Source organism: Chelmon rostratus, chromosome 3 (assembly GCF_017976325.1).
Source record: "Chelmon rostratus isolate fCheRos1 chromosome 3, fCheRos1.pri, whole genome shotgun sequence".
Taxonomy (NCBI): domain Eukaryota; kingdom Metazoa; phylum Chordata; class Actinopteri; order Chaetodontiformes; family Chaetodontidae; genus Chelmon; species Chelmon rostratus.
This window is the reverse complement of record NC_055660.1, coordinates 28,868,287-28,883,285: the sequence shown is the minus strand read 5'-3', so window position 1 is coordinate 28,883,285 and position 14,999 is coordinate 28,868,287. Positions and strand designations below refer to the sequence as shown.

The 14,999-nt window shown below is 40.8% G+C and overlaps 1 protein-coding gene and 1 long non-coding RNA gene across 3 annotated transcripts; one reads left to right on the top strand and one right to left on the bottom strand.

The window, feature by feature from the left end:
• Nucleotides 1-233: 233 nt before the first annotated feature.
• btr01 (bloodthirsty-related gene family, member 1) lies at nt 234-13,511 on the bottom strand. 2 transcript variants are annotated; one of them, XM_041933132.1, is made up of 11 exons: nt 13,354-13,511; nt 8,882-9,479; nt 7,515-7,695; nt 6,745-6,840; nt 6,111-6,200; nt 5,592-5,735; nt 4,431-4,578; nt 4,087-4,131; nt 3,941-3,967; nt 2,761-2,936; nt 234-2,121 (listed from the first exon to the last, which is right to left on the bottom strand). In XM_041933132.1, the coding sequence occupies exons 2-11, from the start codon at nt 9,460-9,462 to the stop codon at nt 1,756-1,758; spliced, it is 1,854 nt and encodes a 617-aa protein (XP_041789066.1). In that variant the 5' UTR covers nt 9,463-9,479; nt 13,354-13,511; the 3' UTR covers nt 234-1,755. The 2 variants fall into 2 exon arrangements, with proteins under 2 accessions (XP_041789066.1, XP_041789067.1); XM_041933133.1 differs by having other exon boundaries at nt 8,882-9,496; nt 13,354-13,507.
• LOC121603866 lies at nt 11,381-14,885 on the top strand. Its single transcript, XR_006006716.1, has 3 exons — nt 11,381-11,459; nt 11,541-11,591; nt 13,686-14,885. It is a non-coding gene; the product is annotated as an uncharacterized LOC121603866 (long non-coding RNA).
• Nucleotides 14,886-14,999: the final 114 nt, after the last annotated feature.

The following is a 14,999-nucleotide window of genomic DNA, read 5'->3' as shown; positions in this document are numbered from 1 at the left end:
CTGGCAGGGGCCCAGAAAAAACTATTGAGTCCACATTGTCTTTGCATGTGTACACACTGACTCAATATTCCAATTGGAGTAATTTGGTGTCGCTACCGCCAACATGAATAACTTGCTGTGTTTACACCTAATAAAATGTTGCTTGAACGTTTCGGGTGTACATGCTGTACTGAGATTGTCTCTATATCAGATTTGTGTGTTGTGAACTTAAATACTGAAGAAAGGACAACACGGTCTGAACAAGTTTTATTCTTTTTCTCATTGAAGTGAGAAAATCAAAGCAGCTAATCTGACTCTTTAGATGCTGCCTGATGTTTGACTTTCTTCTCCAGATATTTTTCTCAGGAATTGATGGAGACCAAACATCAGCTAAAAGAAGAAACAATAGTGGACTTAAATTAATCAGGTGACCAGAAAGACACCTCCACATTAATGATAATGTTGCCTTGTGGCTGTATCAATGTGCCAGTTAAACATTCTTTAGATCCCCAGTGGACAGTGAGCTGGAAGAAAATCTTTCAGTGTGTTAACTGTAAACATGCTGATCGGTAGGTTTCAAATCTAAAAACCATTGCATTAAAGTTAAACCACAAACAAAGGAACGTAAAACAGACAGGAGGTAAGTCTATAGTTTTAGCAGTATTGTCAAGTTAAAAATATTATAATAGTTAAAAATATTACATCATTTTGACAGAATTCACCCTAATTTCTATCATTGTCCAACAACACACTGAGACTGGATCAGAGCAGACCGCATCCTGGCATCTCTTTGTGTAAAAAATCTAAAAAGACATCTTGGTGACACATGCAGAGCTTCTTCAAAGACAGGGTACAGAGACGAAAAGTCAGCTATGCAGCATACTAACATGCTAAATGTTACATGATAAACCACAATGGTAATATCCACTAGTGACATACATGTAAACCATGGATGTATTCAGAGAAAGGGATACAGCAATATGAGTTTACCCCAGTGGCTGAGTGCGGTACTGCAGCAATAACTCCCCTGCAGTCCAAAAGGCATTTTACCCAAAGACTGCCATTAAAAAAGACACACTGGAAAACTGTTGACAGGACACCTCAAACTGCAAGAAAGACCAATTACTACTCTTGGTATTATACTTCTTTACCCATGATCCAATATTTGTGAAACATTGCATGTTATTTAAGGAGGGAGTCACAGATTCACATGTGCAGTTGGCTACAAACACAGAAACATCCTGAAATGACTCCCTGTGTTATTAGAATTTGAGCCAGTAGATACAATACAATTGGACTTTTGAAGAGCCGTATTAGTAAATACTGTTCATGCATTTCACATCAGCCATCAGGAAGCCTGAAAATATCTTTTGGTATATGCATTGAGTGAGCAAGTCACTGTCTGATTCCAGTATACTTTTCTGTTTTTGGCCTCTGTTCTCCATGAGGGTCACAAAGCTGTGTCTAAATACTTTTTTCAGCACTAAATAGGGCCAAACGTGATGATTCTGAATGTAAGAACACAAATATTGGCTCCTGCAAATTTGAGTCAAAAATTATTGATATTGGCTCATAAAACGTGCACGCAAGTGACTCCCTAACCTAAAGTACCAGATGGTCTGCTCTCTATCTACTCTATTGCAATGAAGGAATGAAATGAAGCTGTGATCAAATCTGCTCTTGAGGTATGTTTTTGCATCTCAGTCTTCGTCCAACATACACTGAAGCATGTGGACTTCATTAATGAAGATCTCCTTAAACTGCTGCCTTATATCATTATGTCATTGCAACAGGGCAAATGATTAGCGGAGCCTCATTCCTTCCTGATTTATTAGTACAGGGGCTGAAGAACGGATGGATGGTGTCAGGAAAGGTATCTGTGAATGTGTAGATGAGCACCCTGGCCTCCACGTTGTAGAAGGACACCAGCCCCTTATCACAGTCCACATAGATTCCAATCCGGGTCGGTCTGCAGTTTACTGTGAGGCTGGTTGAGGGTTCTGTCCGGAAGGCGTAGTCAGTCCGATCCCGCAGGCTGAGGAACCAGTAGCCATGGGCGGGGCTTACGGTGATTTTGCCCTTCCGATTGACAGACCAGCTTGCCACTCCCAGGTCCCAGTCTGTCTTTTCTCCCACCTCCACCTGGAAAAGAGCAGCGTGATACAATTTACTGCAAAGAGTGCAGACTTTCGACCTGTAGGCAACCTAGCTCAATAGCTCAATTTGCCAATACATGGGATTTATATTTGTTTATGTTTGGACATCAGATCAAGCCAAGTTTCCACCTTTGATGGAATGTCCTCCCAATGGCCAAAGCTTTATAAATAATAGTTTACAATCTTTTGGCAAATTAGAGTATATTAATTTTATTTGTTTTATTGTTTTGTATTTTAGGCTGATATGCAGGAGAATTAGGAGTCAATTCATTGACAAAAAACAGAAAATTGAAAGGATCAAGCAAAAAAACTTAAACTGTTCAAATGAGGGTTATTTTATCAATGAAAGAAATTGCCTGTGATGCTATTGCGTGTTATGTAATGTTAATGATTACCTATGAAAAAGCCTTAGTTGTGGTGTTGTGGATTGATTTAAGAATGGCGTGCTTCATATGTCCATAAAAGTAAAGTTATATGTCACCTCTTCATGGTGGACATACTGTATGTTTGTGCACATTTCACCCTGCCGTCACTTTTAGCTACATTCGCGTCACATTAGCGCCCTCTATTGACTGGCCGCCGCTGCCGTTGACATGTACACACCTTGACATTGCGTCCCACCTACCTCCCAGTAATGGCGCCCTGAGCTGAAGCCTTGGTGGGCCAGCACACACACCACCCGATCGAAGCGCTGTGGGTTGTCTGGTAGCAGCTGATGGCGGTCACCACAGTGCACTTTCCTCCCGTCTGGTGAGACGATGAGACGTGGGTGGGCTGTGGTGGGATCTAAAGTGATGTCGGCTGACAAATTGAGAGAGAGTGAAAGTAGGCGATCATAGTAATGGACAGTGGAACCAGTGAAAAATAGAATCGCAAGCACCAATTCAGGTTTCAAGTCCATTTGTGAGACAGACTTACGGTGTGAGGGGTGTGGCCTTTCCAAAATGACATTTCTGGGCCTTAATTACGGCACCACCATCTTTGCATCGGGCTCATATTTCTTGGAATCACATGCACATCACTTCCAGCTATTGCACTGGGTTTCATATTTCTACCTCTTACATGTTGTTATTATTTGAGCCGATGCAGCAGAAAAATAATGCAATATAGCTGCAAGCAGCGATTCAAGCAGGTTTTCATTCAACAGAAGGAAGCAGCTCAATGGGCCAAAATGAAAGCCACGGGCAGCAATGAGCAGCTTTCAGGCTTCTTAATGACTTACGACTACCTATTTCCTGCTTAGCTCCACCCCTTGCAACCTTTTTGTGTTGATGGCAGCCATGTTTTCGACCAATCTTGCTCATTTGTCATAGAACTGTGTATCTCATTCCCACGATGCTCTATACCCAGTTTGCTGTTGACACAGTCAAAATACAGCTCTACCATAAATTACTGTTCAAAAAATTAAAAATGGCAAAAAATCCATCATGGAGGACTTTAATGGTCCGAGAGGTGATTTGTAGAGCACACTGAACTGGACTTCATCAGTTGGATGTGGCTTTTTAAAACTGTATTACTGGGCCTTTTTCACAGCGCCACTATCTGGCCTGCTGGACTCGTATTTCTTGGGAAGCACACGGACATAACTGCCAGGCACTGTGCTGAGTTTCATTCCATCTCACAGCAATCTGAGCCAGTGCAGCAGAAAATAAACAATAAATCCAGCCCAAATACAGAAAGGCAGCGCCCTAACAAACCAGCACACAGCAGGGTTCTGCTTCTTCTGGGCTTGAACCCTAATGACGCTACATATGACAACTGACGGATGACAACAAACTATTAAGGCCCAATTTTTTAACCGTTACCTGCATATTCTTGAACCCTCCGAATCTCTGCAACAGAAGAGAATACATTTACTTTTTGATCTTCATTTTATTGATTCGTTCAGTTTAAAAGGATCAGAAAAGCTTAAAATAAACAGCATTTTTGTTGTAGCTAATCAGAATCTTACTTGGGTTGGGCCTGGTTACAGGTTGGTCCAATGAGGATCGTTGGCCTGTTAATGAGGGAAAAGAACAGCAGTACTGTTTGGATCTTGGACAGTTGAGCCTTTATCAGTGAACATATGATCATCAAAGCTCCAAATCAGACAAATTAGAGCTTCTACAACAAAATATATGCAATATTTGTTTCCATTGCCATAGTAACACATGTGAAGATACTGCTGCAGGATAGTGCATTTCAATAAGTAAAATTTAGGAATCCATCTTTGGTGTCCATCATAAATTTGAGTTTTAGTTGATGTTCTAGTTTTTAAACCTCTTAATTTCACTGGAGGTCTGAATGAAGACTTACAGACTTCTGGCAGTTTCCGCATCTCTTCCTGAAAATTCTCCATCAAATGATTGACAGTCCTGAGAATCACACCTGAGGTGAGCTCAGACACCACAGACGCACTGGACCAGTCCTTCGTTTGTGGAGGGGTGGACAGGGAGGGGAACGTCTGCAGAGGGAAAAGGTCAAAAACAAAGAAAGGTTTAAAGAAAAACATTTGATTTCAGAGATTGTCCCTTTGGTGATGATTTGCTGAGGCCTCTAAACAGAGACTAATAAGAATCAAGCTGGGACAGGACGATATTAATACTGGCTCCAGAACATGATCAGAACAGAATCATGGGTGTTTTTCCTTTGCAGTTTAAAGTGGTCTAATAAAAAATAAAAGAAAAAAAAAACATAGCAGTAAGCAAGGATGGATGTGACTCCAGAATGCCCAGGTTACTGGTCTATGAAATAAAAAACAATATGAATAATTCTTTAAAGTAATCTTACAAGTAAAACAGCAGATATATTTCAGCCCCTTTACAATGTGTAGTTACCCAGTTTATCAGGAACACTGTGGCCCATTGAGGGAGAGGGAGAGAGGGTGCACAGGAAACAAACACTGCCCTTCAACAGATGTTTTTTCACGTCTGTCACATACTCTACAAATTTATAGCATGAAGCAGCAGTGCCAGGCTGGCATGATGAACAGATGATTTTCACAGTCTATTTTTGCTGAGAAGGGACACACTGCCTGCTTATTGCATGTGAACAGGTTCGAGCAGCCAATAGCTGCTGTCTGTGTGGACGACAGGAGCAGAAGGTGCAGCAGTTCAGCGAGGTACCCTCACTTATCTGCACAAGTGTGTGATTTACATCATTCTATGGAAGCAGCTTTTTCCATGTTTCATTTTTACAAGCACAAAAGTTTCAGGGATCAGGACAATCTTAGCTGCTCATCTGGTACCTCGGTTAAACTTTCCCAACAGGACGAGTCTAATAAATTGCTTCTTTTTCCAGAAACCCTCTCCCATAACTCTGCTGCCAGCGAGTTTATACATCTAATGACTGAATTTAAAAGTCAAATCACTGGATTAATTGTTGAATGGATAACTAGCAGTGTCCTGCACCATATCTGTTGCTTATATGTTCCTGTTTCCTGTTTCCTGTTCTCTTTACCCATTCATTCTTCCATACCTTGAAAAAGTGTATGTAGTCTTCAGACAGAGTCAGCTGGTTCAGTGCTGTTCTCCTCTTTTTCAGCTCAGCTATCTCTTCCTCCATCTCTTTCAGCAGGCGCTGAGCTTTGTGCTCGGCAGCCCGCAGAGTCATCTCAATCACCTGGAGGTAACAGGAAAAATGAGAGGACAGGGACAGTTTGCTAGTAATCGTTGAAAAGTGGGACATTTGAGTGTTTTACATCAGATATTTGTTAGGACTCGGAACACAAACTCACTTTAGCGCTTTCCTCCTGAAGGGTTAGTATAATAAATTCACTTTAGTCACAGAAAATAGGCATTCAGGTGAGTAATATCTCAATAATGTCCTAATTATTTAAATTTTAGATGAATCAACATTTATAAAGTGAATTAATTTAACTGGGTAAATGGTAGTATAAAATAAGCAAGAAATCTGAAATAGATATTTCAGTGTGCTACAAGAACAGAGTTTTTGTTCTGAAATTCTCTCTATACTTTCTGTGTCAGTGTTATTTACCTCCAAGACTTCAGCTTGGCAGCGCTCCACACTGGAGATCAGCTTGGAAAACACAGAAACAGCTCCATCTGTCTCTCTTTCAGCAGCAGCCTGAATGAAAGATGAAAAGCAAACACTGTGAGGTGTTTACAGGCACTGTTAGAAACTCATGGCAGGTTGGAGGACATTTAGTGACAGTGATGGAGACGAACCACTTAAAAAGAGTGTTAAATCTAAGCTAGCACCACCTCTGCCACAATGCACTGTGTTAATATTAACAGTTGATCCCCCTGAAAGAACTCATTTTCAATTAAACTCCCTGTATGAGAAAATGAAAAATGTTCTTAGAGAAATATCCTGTGGGATTATAAATGCCTTCCATCTTGATGATGTGGTGGCACCAGTCTATGAGCTCATAAAGGCTGTGAACATGCTGTGCACACAAAAAGATGCTCACAGACTGGTGGCATTGTTAGAACTATGAGCAGCATCTCCAAAACAATAAGAAATTCCAATTTCAGTTTGTTAAAAAAAAAAAAAAGAAAAGAAAATCCCGGTGAAAATTGTTGTTTGTGAGATTCTCAAACGCATCTGCAGTCTTAAACCAGGACTGGACCTGAGAAATGATCCACCTCGCTGCAGACTGGAAGCTCACCTGTATCTCTCGCAGGGAGTTGTGTATTTCCTCCACTTTCTTCTCTTTCTCACAGATGAGATCCTTCAGCTCCACCTCTGAAATACCTAACTGGGACTGGAGAAGGTAGAAAACACATTGTGTTAGGATTAACCTAACTGTCTATAGCTAATGACAACTACAAGCCTCATCTTAACCCTGGAGTCTGTCATATATTCTGTGCCAGGTGCACATAGTCCGTGTGTGTGTGATATACAAGCTGCAAAACAAGAGCAAAAGACGATCAGCAACCATTTTCTTGTTTCAGAACAAACATTTGTCAAGATTTTGGTGTTGCTTCTTCAGAATTTTACAGTGTTGAATGTATTGTTCCAACCTGTTGAATTTTGGAATAAATGTTTTGCAGTGTACGAGCACGATCCCCAGTATTGCTCTTTGCATTGCTGCACATAGTCCATATATAACATGTCGTAGCCTCACCTTACACTAAATCACTTATGTGCAGGATATCCATGTAGTTATAGCATCTTTCAATTTATTATTCTGTTTTTTATTAGTAGATAAATGAAACAAGCTGATCATGGAGATTGGTGCAGCCTGTGTGTCAGCTCATTTCCACTGTCCCTGAGTCAAAGTCATGGTTTTGCAGTCTACCACAGTGGTGCTCCCGAAGTCACAAACATCTTAGTCTTTGCTATAATCTACAAATCTGTGTTCTGACAACGCGGTTACCATGGACGCACCATGTTTGTCCCCAGTTGGACAGCCATGCTGAACTGACAGACAAATACCTTTTTGATGTGCCACTCTCTCTTGGCAGGGATGACGTTGTGTCCTCGGTGGTCTGCTGCCTCCACACAGACGCTGCAGATGCAGGTGTTGTCAGTGCGACAGAAGAACTCCAGACCTCTCAGGTGGACGGGACACAGAGGCAGACTGAGGGAAGAGTCACTGGGACCACTCAGGGTGTACCTGTCGAAAGTGAAAGTCATGCCAATTTCACCCGATACATTCAGTACATGAAAACATTCAGTACACGCAAGCTCTGTGTGATTATTCTTAGCTGTTTTCACTGGAACAAGAGGTCCATAATCCATACAACGTGTGTCTTTTTTATGGGATATGGTAATTAAAGCAGCAACATCCTAACCATTCCTTGCATTAATGAGAACTCCACAACAAACTAAACATCTCACACACTCACACACATTTAAATGAAATGATGAGTTAATGAAATAGTTAGTAAAAAAAACAGTTGCTTTTTAACAAATCAAACACAGAGCAACACTAGTAATGGTTTGAAGTCGTGTTTCTTATCAAGTGACAAATTCTAATAGCCCACTATTCATTCTCCATCCAGGTCTTCTTTGGTCCAAAAGTAACAGGCCTAAGCCAAAACAATGAGCTGAAGGATACGAACAAGCTCTTTTGGCTAAATGCAGAGCGGGGTGATAATTGGTTTTGTCACTGTGGATGACCCCTCTCACATTACTTGTATTGTTCATGTCAAAATATTTCATTTGCACGATGCAATCTCACAGGCATCGTTATTGGTTAATCCCCTTCAGGTACAGCGCACGTTTACTACCTGTAGACAAAACAAGACATCTGAGGATGTCAGCTGGGATGGGCATTTTAAAGACTCAACAATTAGACTAATCACAAAAATAATTGGTTTATCATTAAAATGACTAGTTGTAGCACTGTTAAGGTTATAACAACAACAATACAGGAAAGAATTAAAGCATATGACATCAGTGTGAAATTTACAGTTCAGCCTCTGAGTATATGTGGTGGCCTCGAACCATCTAATTATACAGTACAGTAAAATGAATGGAACTAAAATTAAAGTTGCTCTGAAATATTTTGGATGACCTTTAAAGACCTGATGTGTAGGATTTGAAAGTTTCCATCTCTGGTGCTAGTACATCGAGGTAGTATCATTATCAACTTTATGCCTGGATTGTGTAATTTTTCTGATGTGCTGATGGTCATGAAATTTACTCCTCACATTCACAATGTACGGCTAATTTATGGAATTATCATGCTTCATTCATTCACTCTCATTTCGTAGATTTTTACTAATATCCTTTTTTGTGCTACAGATGAGTTTGAATCAAACCCTTTTCAGTGTAGTCTGAGCAGTGTAGGGTGGTACCTGCGGGGAGGTGAGTAGGGTGGAGGCAGGTCATTGTGCTCAGTGCTCTGAGCCTGGAAGGACAGCTGAGCATTGACTGGACTGGGGCTTTGTGGGGGAAGATCACTGGGATGGGGGAGGGTGGGGTGAGGCACCCCGGGAGTCGGCAGCCGCTGAAAACGAGTCATCATCTCAGCGAAGACGCTCTCAGGCATCTCACCCGGCCTGTGGGGCAGAGACAGGGTGGAGTGATGATGCTGAGGATGCGAGTTGGGCTCCTCCACTCCTCCTCCACCTCTGCCATCCATTGGAATTCCAGCGCTGGCCATCCACTTGAACTGTTCCGTGATTTCCTTCAGAGTGCGGTTGATATGGAGCTCTGGTCGCTTGCGGAAGGACTCCTTACAGAGGGGACACTGGTAGATCTTGACACCCCCTCCTCCTCCTCCTCCTCCTCCTCCTCTTCTTCCATCCCAGTAGGAGGAGATGCAGGCCTGACAGAAGCTGTGGCCACATGGTGTTGAGACTGGGTTGTTGAACACCTCCAGACAGATGGAGCAGGTGAACTGGTCTTCAGACAGAAAGGCAGCAGCCAGCGCCATAGCCACCCAGCGTTAAGCTGCACGACAGATAGTGCTGCCATTAGAAAGAAATATGTAATTCAGGATATATAAAACCAGGCTGACAGACATAATATATTCTTGATATCCGATCACTTTTGCAATCTGCTTATTTTTATGTTTTCGTTTTGAAAGCTATGGATCTATGTCAAACCTGGTGCATGACACAATTTTCAATAACTATCACCCCCAGCAGCCCCTCACTGGAATGAGAGACTGTGAGAACTATGAACCACTGCACACCGCACTTTAACACCTACACCTCCACCTCCACCTGCACCTTCTGTGTACTTAACATTTAAGTACACACACACTTAACTTAATTACATTTTCGTATATTGGTACATTTCATTAGTATATTTTATTTTTTATTGTTTAATGTTTACCATATTTTTATTATCTTAGTATATTTTCATTTCTGGTATATTTTTATTGCATTTACGAATATCTTTATTGCATGTTGATTTATTTTATTCTAGTATCTTAATTTTATTTTATAATCTTTCTTATCTTTCTTATTATCTTGTTTCTAACATGGGGGTTGAAATTTCATTGACATGTCATGCTCAATGACAATAAAGAAATCTTGAATCTTGAATCTTGATTGTTAGAAACAAGTCTACAGATAATGTGGAATACACTTGCAGTCAGCACTCTCAATCTGCATGTACACCACATGAGTGCATGGTTACTTAACATAATCTGGGCTAAACAGCATCTACCAGAGACGCTACAGAGAGGTGGTGATTGTATTACCAGTCCTGTGATTAGTGTTTTATGATGAAACTCCCTTTAACACTTAACCTAATCCCAGTCCTTAAAGAATCCTAGACCTGAACTGAATCCGGCTTCTGACCTGCTTCGGTTGTAGGAGTGAACGGCGCCCCCGCAGCGCCTGCAGCAGCACTGACACATTGTTCTCCTGTCAGTGTGCAGGTAGCGTGTGAATCCGTCTGAATGAGTGTGTGCCTCCTGCACCTACACACACCCACACTAACACACTGAATCAAAACAAGTGAGTAGTTTCGCAAGATCAGGAAATTCAGGCTTGGTCGGAACATTTCGACTGCGTCTCTGGACCACAAGGTCATCATTAACATGTTAAATATGTCAACAAATCCAGAAAATTGGAAGAGGTCCACGTTCCTCTTCTTGTTGTTCTACACTGAGAACATTATTATACCATTAAAGAAAAAGTATGCTGGTATTTTTCTTACAGACATCAGACCAAAACCAACAATGAACTGATCCTATTAATAAGCACTGTGTGTGTGTTCAGAGCCTGATATATGTTATTCCTCTGTACCAAAGAGCTCCATTGTTGTCCAAAAACTATTAAAAACACATCAGTGAGCCACACTGCTGACAGCTTCACTGGCTGACTTGCTCCTTCATCATGAAACACACACACAGTGTAGTTTATTTTGACTCAGTCCCACATACACTGTCCTGCTGCCACATAGACTCACTGGAGCACCACATGTGGATTAATCTGTCACTGAAAATAGTCCCTAACAAATGCACTATTTCCCCCTGTTTTGGGAAAATGACTAATCTGATTCCACGTTTCTGATTTATTTCTTCCATAGGAACAAATAGAGCTGATTGCCACAGAGAGGATAGGGCTGGATTAATGAATGAGTCGGTGTCTCAGTCCAGCCTAGAATTAAACCAGGTTGTTGAAGAGAAAAATACTCATACTGAATAATACTTATCTGATTCTACACATGAAGATAAGTTTGCTCACTGAGGCAAGTGCTACTCAGCCTGTTTTAAAGAAGTTGTGGAATGTCTTGTGTCCCTGGAGCAGCTTTGTCAAGGCTGAGAAATGAACCTCGCTGATGTCACGGTGACGTCAGCAGAGTTATGTCACAGTTAGTTTGGAGACTATACATTTTCACAGAAAGCTCGCATTACAGGCCGGGTGTGGACAGATGTGGGCCTAACTAAAGAAGCTATGGAGTTGCAGTATGGGAAATGTAGGATTCACTGTTTCTTTTCTGGGGACTAAAAGTTTCAGCTTCTGCTGCTTCATTATGTCTTTTCTTTCTTATTCTTAGCGCCTGGACGTGCTAAATTGCTGGAGTGGCCTGTCAATCATTCAATAAGAAGTATGTATTTAGCCTCAACAAGTACTGTTTTTCATTCCTGTTTTTATACTGTTGGTGGTCTGAGAGACTTCATGGCTTGTGAGACACATTTTATTTGCAGTGTAGGTGTCAGCCACAGTGTCACACCATCACATGTTGATTTAGCAGCTGCTAATTTAGTTTAGTTAGTCTGTCTGTCTCATTGTCTGCTGTTTGATTGTAGGAAGCAGACTACACACACACACAACCACACACACACACAGAGGGAGAGAGAGAGAGAGAGAGAACGAGTCCTGTTTCTGTCACTTTTGGGAACATAACATAGACTAACCACTACTTGCCTAACCCTAAGCCAACCTTAACTCAAGTCTTCACTCAAAAATTTAATGATTTACACGATGCTGACTTGCGCTTTGGCCCATCTATTTTTAGCGATACCTGCAAGGACCATGTGCTGTATGTATTTGTCCCCTAACTTCAATCTAAATCTTAATCATTACCCACAGCTAATCCCAATGTAAATTTAACCTAGAACTAAGCCTCAGTTTTCTATTCCTAATCACATCCAAAAACACAAGCGCACACACAAGAAGCTGCAGCACAGGTAACACCACCTCACCTGTGAGCCACAGGTAAAGAGGTTAGGCATGCAGTGAACACCCTGAGCATAATGCTCATGGAATAGAGGAGATGAGACCGTGTTGATTGAGTGTTTCCTCTGTGACATTTGGAGGTATTTAGAGTTTTGGGGCAGTGTGTAAATTTATATCTCTTCCATTTCTTCTCTTAGAATTCATTCTATTTATTTTCCAAGCATTTCACTTTGAAATGACTGATCTGCAGGTAATCCAACATGTGTGGTGTTCTCAAAAAACACAATCAAATGTTTTACAGAATATACTTGTTTGCTCATATCTGACTCTGGGTAGGTAGCAAAGAAATCTCCTCTCTATGTGATAAAACCATAGCCATTATCATCATATCAGGAAGCCTGCTCAGTAGACTCAGTCGACCTGTTGCTCCAGGATCTGTCACATCTAACACACATATTTAAACTTCTTCCTCTCTGGTCTCATGTCTCAGATTTAGCTTGGGGTTATATAACACAGCTCTATGTCACCTGTCGACAGAACCATTCCATACATTGCTACATGTTGAGAAATCAGTCATGAGCTGAGTTCTGCTTGGTGGAATTGTAAAGGCCTGGTGATCACCCCTATATTCTTTCTTCCTTCCTTCCTTACAATACATTACAATTATTCAATTATTCAGTTGATGCATGTGCACTGTACTGTAAAGCATGTGTACTCAGCCTCTATAGGAACAAGAGATAGGCTTGTAACAGGTTCAATCTCACAGATTTCTACACTTTCACTGAACGATATCTTCACACATCCACAAACACCAATGGCTTTTCACATTCTTCCACACACTACACTGATGTAGCACTAAAAAAGGCTGGACACATAACAAACACTGTGGTCAGCTTGAATCTTTTAAGACTATTCACATGAACATGTTGTCCATGCTTTTCACCTGATAATGATGGAGCATTACTTTAAGCACCAGTACTAATGTGTGATTACTGTTGTGTGTTATCTCACCTAGAGTACTGCATTTCAGATAACAGACAATGGTGTAGAAAACTTTTGGTTGCTGCAAATGTACAACAGGCTGCTCTTTGGTCCATTGACATCAGATTCTATCCAGACACTTAAAAAAAGAGAACTTTATGCTATGGTAAGAAACAATATGTGATTAACAATGGTTAAACATGCCTTACCTGCTCTGAGGACTGATGTACTGTCAGAGAAGAGAATCTTTCTGTCAGTAAATAGATACAGTGTATTTCCAAGACTCAGTGGCTCGCTCTCCCTTTCTGTACTGTTTTCTCCTCCTATTAATCCTTGGCTCTGCTTGTCAGTTGTCATATTAATCTTCTTTTTCCTTCCTTTCTTTCCTCTCTCATTGTGCTGTTGACCCCACCCCCTTAACCCCCCACCCACGAAGTTTATCCAATCCAACCTGCTTGACAGGTGCAGCTGGGCAGGTATGCCTTTTTCAAACAATCTCTCTCACTCTCCCTCCCTCTCTCTCTCTCTCTCTCATATCCAGAGGCAGCTTTTACTCTTGTGGGTGACTTCAACCACTCCAGCCTGAACTCTGTACTCCCCAAATTCCTCCTACATGTCTCCTGGTGAGACCTAGGACAGCCTGACCACCTCTCAACTGTCCCTGCTCCTGAAGTACACACCACTTATCAAACATACCCCCCAATGACTGAAGATTCTTCCAAAACAACATAGCATGGTAGCATAACTCAACTTGGCTGCATGCCATCTTATTGTCAGAGATGTGTGAGTCACATCCTAATCTGTATGTCTGAATGAATTATGAAGATTTATTGAAGAGGTAGGCATGGTTTAGGCAGGCTGAAGGTAGCAGGGTCATGACTAAGCTCATCTCTCACTCATTAGCATCCAGGCATTTCACCTTGGGAGAAGAGATTTTGGACATGCCACGAAGAAGATGCTGAAGGCAAGACATTTCGGAGACAGAAGATAGCGAGAGCACAGATTGTCTCATACAACATTCACATTGGTAACTTTGTTCTCCTCTTGCCTGTTTGTAATGATGAATTGTGTGCTGTTTTCAAATGCTTTCAGCCAAGCAAGATTTCTCTCAGTACTGATAAATGTAACTTCATGATCTTTTAGAACAAAAACAAAGAGTGGAGTTAGGAGTTACTGTAGATGAAAGGTTAAATCAGAAAAACCGTAGCAATGTTGTTTTGTGTGTACAGATATTGTTTATGCTATGTGTTCTTTGTTTGTTTAGATGAATAATAATGCTAGTTTTTTCTGTAATGCAATTTCTTAATTTCTGTTGAATGTATTTTGTATTTTCACAAAGGTGCAACTAAACTAAACTACTACCTTGTATTATCTTCCTTTATATGCCTTCCAAGTATTGGTTGAACTAAAAATGGCAGTTTGAGCTTTGAGGTTTTTTTTGAAAATGCTGTGCACAGTTAGTTAAGGTAGAACCTAAAGAATGAAACTGATGAAGTGGCATTAGATGCCCCTGACGATGCGAAGACAAGTATGATGGTCAGTTGCACCGGAATGGTGAATTTATTATAGCTATTAAACAACTTACTTATTGATATGATTTCTTTCATGTTTTGTTTATTTGTTTGTTTGATATTGGACTTTTTAGGCCTAGATACTCAAGACATAATTTTAGTTAAATGATTTAACATAGTGATGCACAATTACAATGTATGCATGGCTGTAACTGCTTTGCTGATTGACTCTCCACAAGTAATAAATCAATAACTTTTAATAATAAAGGTTGTTCCTGACTTTCAACTTGATTATGTTCACTTTCAATAGAAATAAATGTTTCACACTTTCACTTTCAACCAAA

Bases quoted from the DNA above. Each gene is read 5' to 3' on its own strand.
- btr01 (XM_041933132.1), bottom strand. From the start codon at position 9,462: ATGGCGCTGGCTGCTGCCTTTCTGTCTGAAGACCAGTTCACCTGCTCC. The intron at 3,968-4,086 runs GTAAGATTCTGA...CTTCTGTTGCAG, and splicing joins TGTAACCAGGCCCAACCCAA to AGATTCGGAGGGTTCAAGAA. The intron at 2,937-3,940 runs GTAACGGTTAAA...TCAATTTGTCAG, and splicing joins GAGGGTTCAAGAATATGCAG to CCGACATCACTTTAGATCCC.